This window comes from Agelaius phoeniceus, chromosome Z (assembly GCF_051311805.1).
Source record: "Agelaius phoeniceus isolate bAgePho1 chromosome Z, bAgePho1.hap1, whole genome shotgun sequence".
NCBI classification, from domain to species: domain Eukaryota; kingdom Metazoa; phylum Chordata; class Aves; order Passeriformes; family Icteridae; genus Agelaius; species Agelaius phoeniceus.
The window spans coordinates 95,406,439-95,428,726 of NC_135303.1; the positions used below are offsets into that span (position 1 = coordinate 95,406,439).

A 22,288-nucleotide genomic window follows, 5' to 3' on the forward strand; every position below is an offset into this window, starting at 1 on the left:
GCTCTCTAATCTGATGTTTCTAACTCCCTCTGTCTTCTGCCATCTCTACCTGTTTCTACTTTACTCCAATTCTCTCCACCTGTTTTCCTATGTTTCTCTCCCCCCTATTGCTCTACCCACCTACCTCTCTCCCTTCTCTTCCTCCATTTCTCTCTCTCCCTCTCTCTATCCCTCTCCATCCCTTTATCTCCCCCATTTCTCCCTCTCTCCATCCCCCTCTCTCCATTTCTCTCTCTCTCTCTTAATTTCAGTTCCACGTGTCCAGAAGGAACTGTGCTCCTCCCCAAGGCCTGTACTATGTGGAGTTACACAGCGCTCTGAACTGTGTGCTGTAATACAGAAGACTGTTACAAACACCAGGGTAGACCATAGCTAAGGGTGTCATCACAGCACTTCCATGGGATGGAAAAGCCATAGGAAGAAATTGCTGAGTGTTATGCAAAGAGACCAATGTCATGCCCAAGATGTCTTCATACATCAGCAGCACTGGTCAGACAGGGGTCATGCATCTCCCCTCACTGGCACCAGGAAAAAAAAAAAGAAACTGAGCAAACCCACCTTTGTATCGAGAGCCTTTTTTATGCTGATTCGTCTCTGAATTCTAGCTTCTCCTCTTTCAATCTGAGCCATGATCTTCTCTATGTCTTGGAGTTCATTGCATCTTTCCCAGAACACAGCTAAGAAAAGAACAACTTCTTAGTATCTTATCATGCATTGTAAAAGTCAGGGGTTTAACCTTAAAAAAAGGATGTTAGCTGTTCCTTCCTTTTACCAGAGCTTACTGCTGTGTAACAACAGACATGCCTTGAGCTGGTAAGAAACCTTCCCTTCCAGCTACCATGTGCTGCAGTAGTACAAATGCTGTTTTGAAGAGGGTAGATATAGGAATCTTCAGTTTAAGTGAGGTACAATACAGGCCAGTAAGACTTTTGTGTGTCAGTCTCCTCAAAGGAAACAAAGCTTCTTCAAATGAAAACGGATGTAACAGAATACAGTTTTATCAATAGAAGCAAGAGGGCAACTGAGTGCCCGAAGACAAGCAAGTGCCTGAAAGACCATTAGGTGTTTAAATAAGGGGTTTTTGTACAAGATTTTTGCACATTTTCAACTTGCTCTGTACCTTTAGAAATGTAGTGCCAGGACTTTGCAGCTACACTACAGTGGAAAAAAATCTCTTCTAATGCGAGGTTAAGACTCAGGTTACCAGTGGTGGCTGTAGGTTCAATCGTGATGTATTTACTGAGTTCTGCTCTCGAGGAGGAGGTAAAGGTTAACTTCTCATTAATGAATACAAGGAAAAGGGAAATCTCTTCAGCTAAGCAGTGTTTCTCAGCATTTCCCTTTGCAAAAATTAACAAGAACTGAAGACAGTGCTACCCAGTTAGATTCAGGATACAGTGAAGTGGCTCAGCAGGAGTTTAGGTGTGCATTTTAGTACAGCCTTAGTTGTGCAGGCGGTAATGATGGTAAAAGACAGAGCAGCAGATCCAAAATACATCAATATAATTCTACCCCAAAAATCTTAGAACAGCAGTGTAAGAAATTCTCAGCAGTAGGATGTTACCATGTTCTCAGGCAGTTCAAATGAGCCAAGCAGAGTTAGATACTCTCAGAGCTGAGTACAGAATTAAGTTACCTGAATACTCAATGACTTCCTCTGGGGTTTTTCCTTCGACTTCTCGTGCTATATTTTCAATGTCATCACGGCCCCACTTCTCATTGGCTTTGAGGAACTGGTTGAAATCTCTCTTATTCCAGTTAGTGAAGCCCTATACAGCAATCAAGAGGAAACATTGCACAGAGGTTCAGGATTTGTCCATCTCCAAATTTGATTCAACTGGTTTCTTGAAATTGCCTGTAACACTTCCATCATTCCACAGTGTTAAACCTTTTCTTTCTCTGCAGTTTAATTTAGTAGAACTCTTTTTATACTGCAGTCACTGTAGTCTCTCTATTTAAATACTGCAAAATGACTAGCACTAGTTCTTTATTTACCTAGTAATTTCTGGTAAGTTTTCAGCTGAAAAATTAATCCCTCCTCCTAATAGTCTCTCTGTGGGATTACTTTCTAAGAAAAAAAAAATTGCTCAAGTGAAAGTAGTGTAATGGCTTTTGTTTTGTCAAAAAGGCCCCCCAAGTGCCTCACAGACACCCTCAGCCATTGCATCATTGCAGTGACCACTGCATGGTCACTCTCCCTCAGAAGGACTAAAGCCACCTTGTGATGGTGATTTTCAGCAGAGACACAAGTAGCACTGCTGAAGTCATGAGCTAAAGTAGGTTCATTTCATATTACCAGTAGCTTTTACAAGTAGTGGGAAGTAGCAAGTTCTGCCAGCCATGTTGTGATTTAGCCACAGCTTACTGGACTGTACTGATTCCTGACCTCTGTGATTCTGGTGTCTCCACAGTGAGCTGTTCCAGCTCATTACTACGCAAGCAAGAAATCCTGTCCTGTAATTCCGATCCCCTGCCAAAATACAACGTGTAAATAAAATATCCAAATAAGGCATATCAAGCATTCACCTGGTTTTAAATTATTTAAATATACAGGCTTCCTAATTATATACTTATTCAGCTCACACCCTCTTTTAGTGAGGGGAACTATCCACTACCAGATGTGGTTTAGGAAAACTGACTGTTCAGACCCCAGGATTCACTTCCATAAGGGTGTGAAACTGAGGCAGAATATGTGCATTAAATCATGTGGAATGCAGCACACCCAGCTCTGCAGCCATTCTGCAAGGTTTCATGGAAAGACATCACAGTCTATAGTGAATGCCAGACTAGGATTCAGGAGAATCCTTGGTGCACATTCCTCAAAGATATCCTATGACATAGGCCTATGACAAACCTAATGCTGGAAACTCTTTTCAGTCTGAACCAAACTGTGCAGATGTGTTAACTACGGCACATGCCGATCAGTGACCAAGAAATGCTCCCATAATGCTGTGAAACACAAAACAAGCTTTGGCTGATTTCAGTCTCACTGAAGAACCGACAATACCCGGGTTAGAAGTTTCTCTTTTTCTTCTAGTTCTTCATCATTAAGAGGTTCAGCCTCATCAATCTTAAGCTGCTCTTCCTTTTGTGCTTGGGCTGCATTTGGGAGATCAGGATTACGAGGTACCTGAAAGGTTTTGCACTTTATAAAACTGAATTAATTTTTCACAGATAATTACTAATTGTCACCTTTTTGTTAATATAACCTAATAGCTTCGACAGCTGAACATGATTTTATTTCATTTAAATTACTGTGAAAGGCTGGAAAAGTACTTATTCTCCTACTGTTGCATTAAACTGTTCCATTGCAAGAATTTAGAGAATAACACAGAAGGGACTGGACCTTAAAGATCACCTCTTTTCCAAGCCCCTGCTATGGGCAGGGCCACCTTCTGCTTAGACAAGGATGCTCAAAGGCTCGTCCAACGTGGCCTTGAACACTTCCAAGCAAGTGGAATGTGGGTCATCCACAGCTTCTCTGGGCAAATTGTGCCAGTGCCTCACCACACTCACAGTGAAGAATTTCCTTCCAATATCCAACCCAAACCTGCCCTCTGTCAGTTTAAAGCTGCTCCCTTGTAAAAAGTCCCTTTTCAGCTTTCCTGCAAGCCCCCTCTAGGTACTGAAAGGCTGCAATTTGGTTGCTCCAGAGCCTTTGCTTCTCCAGACTGAACAATCCCAACTCTCAGCCTTTCCTCCTAAGAGAGGTGCTCCAGCCCTCTGGTCAAGGAAATTCTTCAGTTACCTTGTAACCAATTGTTTTCCTGTCGTAGAGAATCTCTTTTTCCAACAGTTCAAACAGGCGAGGAGGAAAGAACTGGAAGTCCTGTACATTTGGCTGTTTTGGAGGCCGTGGAGCCTGAAACACAAAGCTTGCATTTGCTCCCTTTCACATCCAGAATCTGCTTGCTTGTAAGAAGTAATTTAAGTTTATGAGCAAACAAAAAGCATTATTGTTACAAAAATGCACTGTCTTAACTTGGGGGGAAAAAAGTCACACCATGCAAGACACACCAACCACCACAAAGAATTCTAAAAGTAAAAGAGCAGTGAGAGAAGGGGAAGAGAGGTCTTTTGGGAGGAGGTGGCTGGTGAAAAAGTCACACGTGTTTAAAGCATTAATCTTCCACAGGAAAATTTACAGCTGCTTAAATAAGAACTAGAAAAAACTTGATCTTAGCCTCCCTAACGTCTTACAAGTTTCATACTGTTCTTATTTTTTCTCACAGAAGTTTGTCTCAAGTCTTTTGGAAATTTTTTCTAAATTTAGATAGTCCCTCCACTTTATAAAAGTGAACAGAGCAGTTTTTATGACTCAAGACCTATTTGTTGCTTAGAGCTTCAGCCATTTACCATACATATTGAAAAAATTTATTTCTTTTGATTAGTCAACTCACCTTGGGTGCTTTTGGTTCACTGACTCGAAGAGCCTCTCTGAAATAAGCATCCACAGCATAATTGGCTTTTCTTTCTCTTTTAGGGGGTTCAATCCACTCTGTAAATGCCAACTATAAAAACAAAACCCATCACCCCCAAAACCAAAAATTAAGTCTTGCAAGATCATGAGACCAGCTACAAGTTTTATGTAAAATTAGATCTACATCTACTTCATTATAAGTGTTATAAGTGTTATTTAAACTATTTTCATAGATGACACTGTATTTTACCCAATACCTCTTAAATAAGTATGACTAAAACATGCAATTCAGGGCATTCCTCCAAAAGAAACTTAAAACATTACCTTCTGTTTTTCTCTGTAGTCTTCCCCTTCAAAATTATACACGCTAGATTCAGTATCCATAGTAAAATTCCTAAGGGAGCTTTCACCCATCTTTGAAAGTTTTTCGTTCATTTCCGCAGTCTTGGACAGGGGATACAGAAAAGAATAGTAGCCGTTTGGATGGTACTTCATTATTTAACATCTCATTCCCAGATAGAACGGGAGCCATTTTGGAAGGCACGTCATTATTAAACACCTCATTCCAGAAAGGAGCCACTCTGAAAGGTACTTCATTTTAAAACATCCCATTGCCAGAAAGAAGAGGAGCCATTCTAGAAGGTACTTGACTATAAAACATCTTATTGACAACATCAGAAAAAACAGACACGATTGAGTAACACAAAAACCCTCTACAGCAAAAACCCCTTTTCTCTCCAGCTTGGAACCAAGTTATCATCCAGAGACTCACTATCTTGCCATCACATTCAAATCTACAGGTGAGCTTCCCCTTTTCAAACCTTCTCACCTTCTTTGCCCCTCTTTCCAAAATGTGATCAATATCTTCATCTGTAATCTCACTATCCTTTGAAGCAAACACGTGTGTTGCTCCATGTCTGATCATTTGCAGCATTTCATCCTTTCCAAGTTTATTCAGGTTTTGATCCACCAATCTTCCTAAAGATAAAAATGCTTGAGGATAGCAACTCACTGAAGAGTTCATGTTATGGAAGGAGCAATACAGGATTTTCTCCCCCTTATATTTCCACATACAAACTACATATTACTGATTCCAAGCAAGTCAACTAAGGTTACCTTACTTTTCTCTGTCTATTAGAAAAAGGAAAGGCATTCATTTAAATTTAAAGTGAAAGAAGAAACTGAGTGCTTTAAAAAGTCAAATATGACTATACCCCACTAGGCAGGTAAGCAAAAAGTTAGTGAGGAAATGCCTACTCCTACAGTAAAACAAATTTCCAAGTGGATGAGGCCTTTGCACATGAACTCCCTTCAGAGTTCAGATGAGGCAAAAGCAACACTCCCACTGGTTCTTACTGGCTGATTGCACCATGATTTACAATGGGAGAAGAAGGGAATTTCATCCTAGATCCGAAGTGCCTTCATATAATACTTGCCTTGCTGGATGACTATGGAATCCAGGCGCAGTTTCATTTCTGCACGCTCCACTATCCTTTCCTCCACGGTATTGTCTGTAATAAACCTGAACACACGGACAGTCTTGGTCTGCCCAATTCTGTGCGCTCGATCCTGCCCAAAACAGTAACAAAAAAGTCAGCACTTGCCTTCCAGCATGACTACATAATGAGGTTTAAGATTTTCATTATTTACAGCACACAAATTTACAAAACAGAACAGCACAGGTTACTAAAATGTTTACAGCTATCCATGGCTACCCAAGATATTACATTTTTATCTACATTGCAGGTTTGGGGTTTTTTTTTTTTCAATAACACTGACAGTGAGTGTGTCTCTATGTGTCATAGCTAAAAAACAGCAGGATTTGGGGTTTTTCATTAAATCACACACAGAGGAGAAGATTTGGATGCTTCTGACCTTAAGCAACCTTCTGTAGAATCAAAGCATGAAGAAATCATCTCTCTGCTGACCAAAAGCTGCCTTTCTCAAAATCCTTCAGTAGTGCCATGAATAGTTCAAGAAAAATACAATAACCCTGCCTCTCCTGACTAGTGAAACATGAACCACTGTGAGAATCAGTATTCTCAACACACACCTGTAGTGGTAGCTGGTACTGCCTCATTTGAGCTATTAGACACCAGTTCCTTCATTCTTTTGAAGTGATTTTTGCTAGAGTACTTGAGACCCACAGGTTAACTGAAATAATTTAAGACATTTCCAAGACTTCTCTCTGAAAGGCCTCATTTGTCAAAAAAAAAAAAACAACAAAAAAAACCCCAACCAAAAATCCAAAAATCCACTGGCAGTTTTTAGATAGCTTTGCTTTCTTAGGTGGTCACTAATGTCCTTGACATGTATCCAGGATGGAGATGCATCCACATCTACTTTAAAAAACCCCTAAGGATAGTTACTAAAATGAGATCCTTTCATTACCATCACCATAAAAGCAGTTTTTGAAAACTTTAATTCAACTCTTCTTTATCTCATTTTCAAGATCGCAGGAAAAACAGTGAAAACACATTCACCTCCACTCCCCACAACAGCTTTATAGTTTTGGGATTAACAACCTAGATTTAATTCATTTTTACTTACTCAAGTAGGCTATTTGCATTAAACAATACTATGAGGTGTAGCACACACCCAGCATTTCCCACTACATAAAACACTGTATAACCCAAATGTGACTGAGGACTAATGGTTCCACACAGTGGAAGCTGCACTTGAACTGAAAATTAGTCTTACAAATCCTGCTCCTGTGCTAAAATGGGAAAATACCAATTTATTTTGGAAGTACACATTTCTAGCAAAGTACTGTGAGAAAAAGAAAAACAAAACCCCATAATTTCCATCTGGAATCTTACCATAGCCTGGAGATCTACTTGTGGATTCCAGTCTGAATCAAAGAGAATTACAACATCAGCAGTAGCCAGATTGATTCCAAGACCTCCTGCTCGTGTACTCAACATGAACACAAATTTTGAGCTGTCAGGATCATTGAATGCATTAATGGAAGCCTAAATCAATGAAAAGAATGTATCAGTTAAACAAAATGTTTTACAAGTAGTATTTTTACATAAATACAATCCCTGAAGTTGTAAATACCTGTCGCTCATTGTGAGGAGTTTGTCCATCCAGTCTGCAATATTCGTAATTTCTCCACATACAGTAATCTTCCAAAATATCTAGAACTCTTGTCATCTGCCTGAAGATTAGAACCCTTGAGCCTGTTTGGGTAAAAAGGTTTCTTATGCTTTCACCAAAATGTAAGATTAAACAAACTCTCCAAGTCTGCACTACCAGAAAAGGAAGGAGGGCAATTCCATGTACTAAGAAGAAAAGTCGTTTGAATTTCAGACCCAAACTACAATGCAGGGCTGCAGCTGCTGCTGCCACAGCACATCCATGCCATAGGACACGTTTGTCTTACCCTGATATGTCACTGTCTAATTAATGGCTGGCTTCTCCTTTTCATTTTGTGTTGTACTCCTCAAGAAAAAGTTCCCAGACATGGCAGAGTAAGATGGTAACACAAATATAAAAACATTATCAAGTATAAATAATAAAATTTTGAAGTATTTGATTGTTTTGGATTTAAGATCTCTAGAAATAAAGTGAATTCTTCTTAAGTACTTGTCAGTTTACTGCCAAGAACAACTTAAATAAAAAAAAAAAGAAAAGGTTCAGTACTTTATGCATATACACTCAGCCATTTCCAGTCTACTGGAGAAATTTAAGTAAAACACAGGATATAACAAAGTTTCTACTTCCTTTTGTCCTTTGGACTCAAGGGTTAATACTGAACTCTCTTGTTTAAGATGCTAATTTGATTTGAGACCAGTCCAGTATTAATTACAACACCTCATCAATAAACCTGATATCAGGAAGAAACCAAGATCAAAAAAGCACAGTAACCACTGAATTGCTTGGTTTTCAGTCTTGAGTTATACAGTCACAGCTGCTTGGATGATACCTAGATACAAAGTACAGTTTACTTCTATACTACAGAAGGTTGAGGTTTGGACGTGGTTTTGTTTTCCTGCAAAGTGTCCCCACTCACAAACCTACATCCAACTTCTTTAGCAAAGTTACTACTGTAAGCATACTCAAAAAATAGTGAGCTAAAAATTTATTCCAGTGTCAAAAACTCTGTTGCAAGTGACTTTTACAGTAATCCATTTCAAAGCTCAAATAACTTTAAAACAACTCAAGAGTTCCCCCATGTCTGAGTGTTTATAGAATACACAGAAAAACTGTTCAAAATCACATCCAGCAAGAAAGACCAACATTTCACACAGGATTTGACTTGAGCTATGTATGAGGACTCTGAATCTGAAATGGTCCTTCATGGCAAATCAAAGGCGTGGCTAAAATACTACATAATTATATTTCAGATAGCTAAGAAAACTATGAAAGAAAATCTAAAGCCCCAATCAAATGATGTTTTTATGGTGTGAACTTAGCTGCGATGAAAAAGTGGGAAAAAAAAAGAAATCAAAACACTTCAACACAAAAAGCCATAATGGACTATTGATCCAAGCTGGTATCATACTAGAAACCAACAGTAATCCTGGCTAAAGTCCGCTGGGTTTTGCTCAGAATACACAAAAATATTACTGAACCAAAAAACTCTCAAAACCCCAGAAAGGAGATGTATACCTTGTTCTTTCAACTTAGGCAGCAATTTGTCTAGAAGTACCATTTTGCCACTGTTAGTGACCAAATGCATGTCTGTTGTGTAAGGTGGGCCAGGCTCTGCTCCATCAAAGAGGTACGGGTGATTGCAGCATTTCCGCAGCTGCATCAGGATGTTCAGCAGTCTCATCTTGTCCAGCTTCCCAGCTGAGTTCAGGATATCTATATCCTTCATCAGGATTCGGGTATACCTACAGCACGGAAAGAAAAAAACCCTTCTGTTCACTCTAAAATGAAGCTGGGGGATGACTTACAAGCTGCATCTTTTGCTGGTGCAGAGGGAGGAGGAGGAAAGGTTTGAATACATGTAAGCCAGGAAAAGCCTGTGGGAGACAGAACCTGCCCTCAGCATCATGGCAGCCATGGGACATGGTTTGGGTGTCATTCTTTTGCCTCTGGGCAAGTCAGAAATGTAGCACAGACTCACAGAATCGATTGGGTTGCAAGAGAACTCTGAGATCATCAGTTCCAACCTTAGGCTAAACACCACCATCCACTGGGTGCCACATCCAGCTGTTTCCTCAATACCTCCAGAGATGGTGAATCCACCACCTGTCTGAGCAGTCTATTCCAATGCTTGACAACCCTTTCCATTAAGAGATTCCTCCTGATGCTTGACCTGAACCTCCCTTGGTGTAGTTTGAGGCCATTTCTTCTTGTTCTGTTGCCTGGGAGAAGAGGCTGATGACCCCCTCGGCTGCACCCTCCCATCCAGGAGTCGTGCAGAGCAAAAAGGTTCCTCCTGAACCTCCTCTCCTTTAAGCAAGAAGTTAAGCAAGTTTTCATAAGTCTTTAGGCTACAAATACTGTCTAAAGCTCACCCTTCTCTTCATTTAATCAGGTAAATCTCCCTGACATGCATGGTTCTGTCATAGCAGTGTCAGAAAGAAACAGGAATAAACTGGGAGTATACCAGAGAGAATAAATTGAGTTCTACACAACCTCCAAGTCACAGACAGCACATTCCTTCTGAGCCTGAACCACAGCCCAGTCAAGCACATGCATTAATTACCATTCTCGCTGCATTTTGCTGAGGCCCACATAAATTTTAACTTCCTTCTTTGGAGGCAAGCTTTTCTCCACATCAGCCTTGATGCGACGGAGAAGGAATGGTCGTAGCACCTGAAAGAGGTTCACCATTAAATGCATTTTGGAAACTGAAACACTGATCAGGTCAATGGATGAAGCAAAGAGCAGATATTCTCTATCACAGATACATGATCTAGTGTTAGACAATCTGAAAAAAAAAAAAGCAACCTCTATGGAGAAATTATTTGCTATACATAGGATATACATGTGCTTTATTTGAAAGACTCAAAGATTAGGTCAAAATGATCTTTGACATGGTTCTGTGTCCTTGGACTTAATTTTGCTTGACTGAAAAGTTGTGGAATAATCTCTCTCATCCTAATAGTCTATCATAAGAAGTATTAGAAGAACTGTTTGGGATTTAACTTAGGTAAATGTAACCCTTGTATAAAAGGCAAAAGGACTCACCATAGGAAGGCGCTCCACCAGTTTTTGATCCCCTAGACAGTTGTTGGTATCAAATCACGAATCAAAATCCTGTATCAACAAAATCATTGGTTTATAAGAGGCTTCCTTTCAAGGTACAATAGCATCACAATGGTGAACAAATACAACTCTCATATGGCCAGGAAGTAAAAGAACAAATGACCTTATTTGGCCTATTTTATGAAAAGCTTTATAACAAACATTTCCAACTCAATCTATCACTTATCAGTAACTGACACCACTAACTATACATATCCAGGTCTACTTTCAAATTGGGAAAACCAGCAAAATTAATTTGATTCAGAAACAAAAGACTTACTTCAGCTGAGGTAAAGACATCTGGCAAAAGGAAGTTGAGAAGTGCCCAGAGTTCATGTAATTTTGTATGTAAAATGTTGTATGTAAAATCATGTAAATAAAATTGTTCTGAAGTGGAGTTCCAGTTAATAGCAGTCGGTTGGTAGTCTTGAATTCCCTTACAATTTCTGATAACTGAAGGACAGTGAGACATGTCCAAATATCAAACATATATATTTAAACATTACTAGTCCCTACACCATCAACTAAATAACCCACACAGATCTCTTGCTTAGTGTAAAATAAATTACCTTTGATTTTTCATTTTTAATCCTGTGGGCCTCATCTATAACAAGGTATCTCCAGTTGAACTTTTTGAATACTGACTTCTCTTTGATAAGCATTTCATATGATGTTACACAGACATCCCATTCTCCAGGCAGCAACACATCTCTCACAAAGGCAGCCTAGGTAACAAGGTGACAGCTGGTAACTGAGGCTTTGTCAAATTTAAAGGGAGTTAAGTTCCACTTTTTCCACAGGGAAAAGTCTAAGTACATGATATGATGTCCTCTGCCCTATGCAGGTCCATGATGCTCAATAAATAAGGGGAATTTCCTCAGTCAGAGACATAAAATCAGAGTGTTGCACCTATGCAAGGAGCAAATGATGTTTTGAAAAATCGGGCTCTTACACTGTATTATGTATAACACTTCTCCCCATCGCCGTTCATCCATCCAGATAAAATGGAACCTCTTTCCTCTTCAAATGTCAAATATGTAATAGATATTTGGAAATGGAAAGGATACCTTAGGGTACATGCTAATGTACTTCCTTCAATTAGGTTTTATGATTATGACCTTTATTCCAACAATAATTTAATGTTTTAATTAAATTTGCAACCATTTTCATTGCTGCAAGATGTCCTTCATCTCCCTCTACTGTAATTCAATGGAGTGGTTTTCAATCACAATCAGCAATATCTAACAAGAAATTTTAATACCTCTTTTCAGGAATCTAAAATGGATCTTTCATGTTTTAAAACAAACTTCATACCAGTGCTATGGCAAGGAATAATTCCCACCTCTACTGTAAGCAAATAATACACATTTTCCATTTTGGCAACCAGATGTGGAATATTAAATGTTAGTTACAAAAAGAAAATGAAAAGACTTAAACTCCTTTAAGTAAGAATGAGCAAAGTTGAAAAAATTAAAAATTAAACTAATAATCGCACCTTGGTAAAGAATATCCATTGGTAATTACAATGTCTCTTGACTTATGACATGTTTCTGACTAAACATCAAAATCTGAATGCAGGTTACTGGGTTCAGTCTTCATATATCTTTAACATCTCTGATTTTCAAGAATTCATTTGCTCAGAAAATATCCATTACATTTGAAATAATAATCATATTTGAACACCTTTTGACAATATTGTGATCTGCCCAGCCACAGACATTCAAAGGAGTGACTTACACAATGCAAAAGATTTCTGGAAATAGGTTACAGCAGAATATTACTTGTGCACTTACCAAAAATGCCAAAAATGTTGAAAATAGCATTTATTCTTTTGAAAACATCAGTCTAGCATTTCTTCTTTGCAGCAATTTCTTCCCAAATCCACTCTTCTTGTTTCTGTACAGATGATTTCTTTTCAACCAGGGTTATGTTGCCTACAATAACAGCAACAAGGATGTTCAGGAAAGGGGAAAAAAAACACCAGAAAAAAAATGTACAGAATATTTAATTTGCAAGAAGAAAATAAACTACTGCTTTGCATTCTTTATGTAACAGCAGCAACTCTGCACACATTTGCACAGAAGGGGGAAGCACAGCAGCAGAAACAGGAAAACAGTTAATATTAACTCATCACCTTAGAAAAATAAAAAAATAGACAGTATTTTCCTCTTTCTTGCACATAGATTTAAAATTTCCTGGAAGGACATCCTAGACTTGCACCTCTTCTTTGGGTATTTTACTACAAGTCTACAGCTTGGCCTGCTCATCTTGCCCAATGACATGAGATACATGTGCTGCTTTTGACAGAACAGCGGGACATTTTTCTGAACAAACTCAACCACTGCTCCACTGCTTTGCCTGGCCATGTGCATATTTGGATTATTTTTGTGCCAACAATGCAAAATATTTTTTCCTTAATGACAGGTTTTATTTTTTATTTCTGCTGCCTCTAGTTATGAAATTCTCCAGAGAACCATTTACATGAGACAAAACTGATTCTCAGAAAATATATCAGAAATACCAAAGTAAGGAGAATGCATAATCTAGTGGATGAAAAAGATAAAATACCTTATCTACTTTGTGTCATATTCTGGCAATCAAATTATTGCACTTGCAGTATCCATCTCTGTCAATAGGATGGGTCACTGGCTTCTGCATTAAAAGCTCAGTTTAGCAAAATCATCACTATTTCTCAAAAAAAAAAGTTATGATCTCATTGAAGTCATGTAGGACAAATGAAATCACTGTTTTTTCAGGGAATTATTTGTCTCTCCCTCTTGGCGTGGTGTTGCCCCTTTTGAAGAAATGTATCTTAAATACTGTTTATTTTCTTTCTCTTTAAACTTGCTGTTAAGGCATATGCTTGCATCCCAGACACTCTTCATTAAACATTCCTGTGCTGATGCACAAGCATCATTACTCCTAGAAGAGTGGAGAAGTTTGAACTACCTCAAACATCACAGCAATTAAGGAGATCCACAGCTAGAGGAGATCCAGAAAAGCTTTTCATTTTGAACATCAAGTCTCATTATTCATATGCAACCAGCAAACCAGGTCATTGTTGCATTTATCCAACCAAGTTCTTGTCAAAGGGTGGGAAGGAAACTTGGAAAGGCTGAACTTGGGGCTCAGGAATCTGCTCCCAGCCTGCCTTCTGCTCCAAGTCAAGCTTGAACACCAGACAGCCACCGGTTACCCTTCAAAAGGAAGGTCAAGCTAATTAGTTGAGAGGATCTATAGAAGCATTTTATAACAACCAAATTAATACTAAATGAGTTCACAATGATTCATATTATTCCTGAACAATTAAAAATGACAGGGCCATTATTTTAAGTCTTGGTCCAGTTTACAGCTACCTATCCCACACCAGGAGATGTGCTGCTGAGCTAAAAATACATTTCATCATTGGGAGCAATGAATCTTGGGAGGAGTGGTATTTAAACCATCAGATATTTATGTGCAGCAAAAAGTGAAGCTCAATAAGTTTTCTGCCCTTTGTAGTTTTCTGCCCTTTCTAACAGATAAACTTGAAAATCCTAATCCCAGTCTCTTCTGTATAAGTCTCTTACAACTGAAATTTATTTATTGATTTTTGTTGTTTCTCACCAAACTGGGAATTGTAAAAATTTCATGGTTTGCATTTAAAGTCTGAATACATTGGACTTCATCTCCTAGCCACTGAATCTGGTTTGATAACCAGAGATAATTAGTAGCTTACATATTTAAAACAGAATTAGTGAAATCAGCAATGTAAAAAACATTCACTAGAAATTGATCTATTTTTCAGACAATTTTTTTGTTTTATTTTGGGTCTGCTTGTTCATTTGTTTGTTTGTTCCATAAGGGATAATAGATTTTGTAAAAAATTGAGACCCATATCATATATTTCTCTTCAATGCAACATAACTCAGTAATTCTAAGTTATATTCTATCCATTGCTGGTTCCGACTTTGACAATTTTTTGCAGCTCTGAATAATAATTTTAAATACAATTCTGGTGTCTCTTTCTAAAGAACACCTTTATTCTTTCAGGCAGGTGGAAGGTTAGTGCAGCCTGCCTGAACAGCAGATGGCCAGCAGCAAAGCTTTTCCCTGCTGACATGATTATAAAGGGAGCACACTGCTTTGAAACTGAGTTTGCTACTGCTCATAATCATAATCTACTGATTGATTTATAAAGCTCCACCTGAACATTTGCAGAATTTTACATCAAAGACATTTTTTCTTTCATATAAAAATACAGGAATTATTCTGAAAAAAGCATGATCCTGCAACATAGACCTTCCAAAGCATCCAAAGTCAAATCTCAAATGTTCCTGGTTTCCATCAGTAAAAATTTTTATTTTTCAGTAATATCTATCACGAAGCTGCCATTAGTTTTACCAGTCCTGATACTGATTTTCATGGCATTTTAAATAAAACTGAAACATTGTCCTCTAATTTTGCTTCTCTCAAGTAGTAGGATTAAAAACCATATGATTGTACATGTGAAAAAATTATGTTCAACTCTCAGTCGCCCATTGTCCTTTCTCAGGTTGCTGTTATGTGACGTGGTATTTTGCTACCGTGGAATATCTCAAACTGGAAGGGACACAGAAGGATCAAGTCCAGTTCTGTGCTCCTCACAGGACCACCTAAAGTTAAGCAGCATGACTGGAGCATTGTCTGGATGCCCCTTGAATTCTGACAGGCTTGATGCCTATTATATTATAGAATATATATTTTAATGTAATTTGCATCAATGTATACTACAGGCCGATCTCTAAGTCTGACCTAATTGTCAAATATGGTATTAATAATCTTCTGACTTATTATAAGAAACATTTTGCAGATGTTTCCCACAAAAATTTAAAGGCAATGTTAGAGATTCCAATAAAGCTTATTCAAAGCAGCTATGTCTCATATTTAATTTCATATTCTTCTAAAGCACCAAGTGCCCTGGCCTATTCTGTTTTCTTAGGAATCTGTGGAACACTATATTATTTATAAAATGTAATTAATTTTCGTTCAATCTATCCATTCATGGTGGCTTAAAAGAAAAAGCTATAATCCACCTTACTGCTTTTGTTGCATGCTCACTATTTACATTTTTGTGTAAAATCTCATTATTCAGACTGCTGATTGAATAACTTTGAAGTGTTTTGTGTCTCATTAGCAATGCTGCTCATTATGCAGAGTATGATGACTAATGGAAAGCCTTTGCCTCACGGCTCCAGGTGATGGAGATTTTTTTTATCATAAGCTACTGTTCAGACATGAAATGATTATAGAAGTAACAATAAATAATTAAAAACTTAATTACAATTTCCTTTCAAGGATTGTCACCACTTTGCTGGTGTTTAGGTTTTGTTGTGATGCTGAATGCGGGTGTTCCCTTCTAAATGCACATAGTCTGGTATGACAAATATCAACTCCAAAAATGATACATTTCTATCAGTGACACAAAGTAAACAAGGGGGAGAAACCTCTGACAAAGGTTTTGAAAATGCTACAGTCCCTAATCCTTTAGATCAACACAGGCCAATTGCCTCAAAGTGGGAATCCTAATACTAATAATGCTTCCTTTAAACCAAATAATGCTCCAGATAGCCTCAAGATATGGAAAACTTGCATTCCTTACATTAAAAAACATAATATTATATTTTTTCTTTTTCTGCATGGAAAAATACATCCCAACAAGGTGATCTATGCAATAGTACCAATAAAGGGAAAACCTCAGCCCAAGCAGAAATAGATACAGTTACACACGGTCTTCATCAGAAGTCATGTGTATGATTTCTTCACACCAGATAAATAAGGAATCCAGTAGGGACATAATAAATGCTCTGGAAAAAAACATCTGATTTGCTTTCCCCGAAAGGTCAACCATGACTTTGTTATCCATCAAGTTTGTAATAGATTATGAAAACAAGAATTTCCAGTTGGGTTTCACGGCATTTAGTGCATTTTCCAGGGTTTCAGCTCTGTGATAGAGAGCATTCAATTTTGCTAAAGTATCTCTAATTTCCATCATTAGGAACAGCTCTTTTTTAAGAAAAGAGGTGAATCCAATTTTGTTTTGCTTTGTTTGTTACATATTGTAGGTTTTGATTAATAGCTACTTTACACACAAAACATTCAGTGCCGTCCCTCTACAAAAATTGCATCATTAAATGTTTTTAAAAATCATGGTCCCTGGAAGAATTTGTCTACTTGTATTTTATGAACTATTTCCTAAGTTAAAATGAAAACCAGAGTTAAGCTGTCAAAGAAAAATGAAAGACATCCTGAAAAGACACAGAACTAAAAGGAGCCTATTTTTAGTTTAAAGGAAGTACAAATGTACCACACTTGAATCATTATCCTCATCAGGATGACAGGTGATGCCAGGGTAATAAATAAAGTCTCTGATTAGAAATGAAATTGCTACGACAGAATCCAACGGCCACAAAGCCTTCAGATTCCCCTCTCTGTCGTCTGCATACATTCTTCCTCTTCCTCCACAATAAACTGTCTATTGATTCTAATTCAAGGATACACTGCAGGGAAGAATCAGCAAAGATCAACATGAGAAAACAAAGCAAACAAAAATAAGACATACAGCTGTCAGTATAAAATTTTCTAGCCACAAAGCGAGCCTAAGGAGGAGACACCAACTGTACCAGTGAGAACACAGGAAAGCCTTTTGGCAACAGTTAGTTCTGGTTTACCAAAACACCAAAGTGAGAAGATTGCCACTCTGTGCTACAGATCTCCACTCTAAATCAGGAAATGCAATAATAACTTCAAACACACACTGCAGATTCCCTTCTCAGGAAAGGAGAGCAGCCCTGCTGCTATGCTGGTACTACAGCCACAAAAGGACCTACCCATGTAGGTCCCATTTTCAGGAAGCAAAATGCAATTGCAGGGATATTCCAATAGCAGCAAGCCCAAGCAAATGTGTCTCAAATTATTCTTCCTTGGCTGTGTTGTTTATGACTAAACTGCATCACAAGTAGCAGTAAGTGCACTTTGAACAATCATGTGGCATTTAATTAATTAACCATAACCATTGTTTACATGTAAATCAGGTACTCATTAGAGAATTAGAAAATCATTTCTTTTGAAGTGGGATTATTTTTATCCATTTGACTGATAAACTTAACTCTTCATTATATTACTCTTTGCCATCGAAATTAGTATCAGTAGGATTTGATATGACCACATACACAGATGGCTGCAGAAGCTGAGAACAGAGACCACCTTCTTATTTAAACTGAAGTAAGTGAAAATACTTCTTCCGTTTCTCAGATTTTGCCTTCAGGAAACACAAATCTGCAAGTTCCAATGGGTTAGATGAGATTGAAAGTATATTGAGCATCTTTGACCTAAGGTGTGGGCTTTTCCACCTATACTGCAGGGTGGCTTTTCTTATTAATTGCATTTACAGCCCTTTGTAAATGTGTTTGAGGATTGCTCATTTCCACAGTCTAGGGCTGGAGAAATGAAATCACAATAAACTGATCTTTTGTGCCCCACCAATCAATAATGACAAACCACAGAAGTCCTTGTACTACTGGAATGCACCAAGGACAGTCCTGAGCACTCAGCCAGGCTGCAGCATGGTTTAAATGGCTGCCCTGGTAAGATCTTTGTGCATTCCTTTATTTTCCTAATAGAGACTCCTATAATATCTGAAGCTAATTTGTCATAAAATACTTGTCTTCTGGCTCAGTGTGTCTTACAGTACCCTCTTCTCTCCTAAGTATTTACACAAGTAATGACTTGAGGGGCAGAAGGAGGCAGAGATTTTCCAATGCCTTTCTTCTTCTCCGCCTGGGTTACAGTTTCAGCCAGCAAAGCAAGGCTTGTAACAAAGAAAATTCATATGAATTCAGTTCCATTGTACTCCACGTATCAAAGCTCAGGTCCCAAAAACATTCAACCTAATTTTTAAATATTCTCTTCAAAGCTCACAAAGCTCAGGGTGCAACTTTCTTCATTCCTCAGTTCTCAGAGTAATAAAATTCAGTGGTATTTATTGGCTCGCCTGGAGCTGCTCAACTTTTTCTGCTTTGGTTGCTGTGGGACTTGATATTTAAAAAGTTTTCATTGACTTGAGTGCAGAGTTGTTACCTTTACTGGCAATAGCAATCTACAGCCAAATTTATATAGCTATGATGGTAATTTCAATAGCTAGCCTGTTTTCTCAGTTTCATAATATTACTCTGTTATTAAACTTTTATAGCAGAAACTCTTAAATAAGTATCTCCAGCATTTCTACACACCTTAGAAAAATGGCTCTCATAACTGGATACTCAATACTGTCACCTATCAGAAGGTGGTCTTATTATTTCTGTTTGGTTCTGTTCCATTTTGCTCTTTCTTTGTACATTTACGTATTCTACAGCTACACAAAATATTATTATTACCACCCCTCCCAATGTTGTGAATCTAGGCATTCAGTCCAATACCACATCAGGTTGCTCCTTTCATGACCTGCCCATTAGAATGTAATTTGCTGTGCAATGCTGGTAAGAACGTTAAGAGTTAATAATTTGTCCAGCCCTCTTTAACAGCCTAGAAATATGGACGGTACAGATATGACTTCTATGTGTGACTTATATGTATGGTCACAAGGGTTTTCAGGATGAAGAAGAGATGAGAATGTTGACTCCATGATCAGAAGGCTTGATTTATTATTTTATGATATACGTTACATTAAGGCTATACTAAAAAGAAATAGAAAGGAAAAGGTTTCTTCAGAAGCTAGCTAAGCTAAGAATAGAAAAGAAGGACTAACAAAGATCTGTGTCTCAGACAGAGAGCAAGAGCCAGCTCTGCCATGAGTGGTCAGTAAATCCAAACATCCACAGGAGACCAATCACGGGTCTACCTGTTGCATTGCACAGCAGCAGATAACCATTGGTTACTTTTGGTTGCTGAAACTGCAGCTTCTCACAAGGAAAAATCCTAAGAAAGGATTTTTCATGAAAGATGTCTGCGACATATACGCACTTGTTGACTGCTGAAAAAAAATGAATTATTGTCCTTAATACAATTATTAAGGACAATACAATTGGAATTAAGGGAGGAATCTGACTTGGACCTGAGGCCACTGCCCTTTGTGTTCAATGATTTGGTTTGATTTTACACTGGATGTCTAAGAGTCAGGAGCCCAATGGTGGCAGCTGAGCCAATGGCTTTTTTTTTCAGCTGAGTGGGTTAACAGCATGTGTATTTTTTTTTTTATTTCAAAAAACGAGGCTAAAGCATTTCTATTTTGTAGCCAACCTGCAGAAGAAGACCTTGTCCAGGAGCAGCAGAGATTCCCAGGCAGCAAACTGAGAGCCAGTGCCTTGCCACAAAGGTGTACTTGGCACAGATGTGTCATTCTGTGCACTGCTGGCTGCGTTAATTTGCTGTGACTTTACAGCCCCGTATTACAAAGACATTTTACTTTTCACACAACATCCACTTTAAATTAGTGGAGAGCAGGTCTCTGAAACTTGGAACGTTTCCCAGACAAAACACAATGCACAAAGCTGTAACTTGTTCAAGAAATGATAGCAGAAGTTAGAATATGTTCCTGATGAAGCTGTAAACTTCAGCTGGTAGACTTCTCAAAATAAGGCTCAATGCTCCTGCTTAGTGATGAGTGGGGTGAAAAGCACTTCCATCTGTTGTATTGTGCAGAAATAACATCACCTTCAGAGAGAAAGCTCTTAACCTGTTTGCTTTTGCTGGAATGAAAAAACCAATTCAGCAATTGATATTTTGGAAACAAGTCCCCAGTAATCATAATATTTTTTTGGATGCCAGATGGCCTGGCCTGCTCTCCTAGTCTGTGCATCAGAATAACTAAATGCTTGTATTTCTTGATGTGTCCTTTTAGGGGTGAAAATGAATATATAAACTCATGAAAATTAGAAGCTCTGAGATGAAACCTCCGTCCTGCTGAACTCATGGACAATTCTGCCATTGATTCGGCACTGTTACATTTTCATCACTGCTACATCCCAGAGTTGAAAATATGTCTGGTTTATTTTGACAATGGCATTTCCAGACAGATAGATTGTTTCCTCATATTATTGCTTCAACAGACAATCCTTAGGAACTGAGAGTGCTCTAAAAATCATTTTATGACAGTTGGCAAAGGCATGTCCAAAGTGGCAACATCAATCTTTTTTGGACTATTATTTTGAGTGACATATTTTATAACGCTTTCTTTGTTAAACTGTAAACATACAAACTGCATTGCTCATATTTACAGGTCAGTACCTATGCAATATACAATTGATAACCTGTAAAAAAACAGGTGCTTTAAAAGCTTCCTGAAACAAAAGTTTGATTTCAAATGTTTCTCTTCACAATTTCTTGCAAATGAGCATCATAATCAACTCATCTGAAAAAAATGTAGTGTTTTGGAGGTGTTTACAAATGTACCCAGATTTCACCTAAATTTTAAGTTCCCTAAAGACTGGGGCAATGAAAATAAATTTGAGAGTTTCATAGGCACTCAGCAGAGTAAGATAGAAATGTCTTTGAAAACTCCTTGCTGTCTGTTCACTGTAGAGTACTCTGGAAATTCCTGGGCTTGAAGAAAGTTAGCTACTACATTAGTTAAAAAGGTTCTTTCTTCAGTACCTTGAGTAAACCAGTACATCTTTCCTCTTCTTTGAATTCATGTAGCGACAGTAACCGCTAAATGGCTACCAATTTCTAGTGGTAAATTGCTGTTGGGTTTAATTTCAGCCAAGCCCACCTTTCCTCAGTGTAATTTCATTGGCCTGAATGGACGCACCTTTCCCTCACCTTGTATATGACACAAAGACTGTGTGGAAGTATTTCTAGATCAGAATGGTCTTACCCATGGTTCCTGCCTGACAGGACATGTTTGGACTCACAGCGTGTGACGTGTGCCAAAACACAAAGACCTCCACCAGACCAGTGCTCCCAGTACAGCGCTAACCATTATCCAGGGTGTGCCTGTGAAAAGCAAATGCTCTTTCCAAACAACAAGCATTTTAATGCTGATTCCAAAGGGACTGGAAACTGGACTAAGGAATTATACAATGAACTGCTGTCATTTTTGCCTATTCTTTCAGCTAATAAGACAGTGCTAGAGAAGGATTGTGCACATTTTCTTGTCGTGCTGCACTGTTACCATCTGGGTTGTGGTGCTGATGTAGCATTGAAGATGAGCTGAAGAGTGACTGTTGGATATTTATAAAGAATTCTGTGGCTAACTTTGCTCTAAATTGGGCATGTAATGAATGCATTACTGCAAAGCAGGGAAATAACACCTATTAGAGGCTAGACATGAATCATCACAATGGAAAATCATTTTTTAAGCTGCAGTATTTTCTCTGTTATTGCTTTGCTTTAAACTTTAGTGAAAAGCAATTACTTTATTCTTTCTCTTTACTTTTATTGCTGGTGATTCTTATGCTAATTTTTCCTTCTGTGTTTGATTTGATTTTGAACAGGCTTTTAGAATTCAAGATTAAATTGAATTGGTGATACTGCCCTACCATCTTCACCTCCTACCTTTCTTATCCTCGACCCTCACTCTGGGTTATCAAGAATTCTTAAGAAATCAGACTGAGCAAACCAAAGCTATAACATTTTAAAATGTTTCTTGTTCTAAATAAATTAGACAAATCAGCACCCTCTAGTCATGAAAATAATAAAAGTTTGGGG

General features: G+C 38.1%; 1 protein-coding gene across 1 annotated transcript; it reads right to left on the minus strand.

Moving 5' to 3' along the window:
• Positions 1–2,948: 2,948 nt before the first annotated feature.
• Positions 2,949–8,015, minus strand: LOC143692107 (SWI/SNF-related matrix-associated actin-dependent regulator of chromatin subfamily A member 5-like). Its single transcript, XM_077171670.1, has 8 exons — positions 7,481–8,015; positions 7,240–7,392; positions 5,857–5,989; positions 5,250–5,398; positions 4,745–4,864; positions 4,401–4,511; positions 3,749–3,862; positions 2,949–3,130 (listed from the first exon to the last, which is right to left on the minus strand). Exons 1-8 carry the CDS (start codon positions 7,574–7,576, stop codon positions 2,987–2,989), a joined length of 1,020 nt encoding a protein of 339 aa, XP_077027785.1. The 5' UTR covers positions 7,577–8,015; the 3' UTR covers positions 2,949–2,986.
• Positions 8,016–22,288: the final 14,273 nt, after the last annotated feature.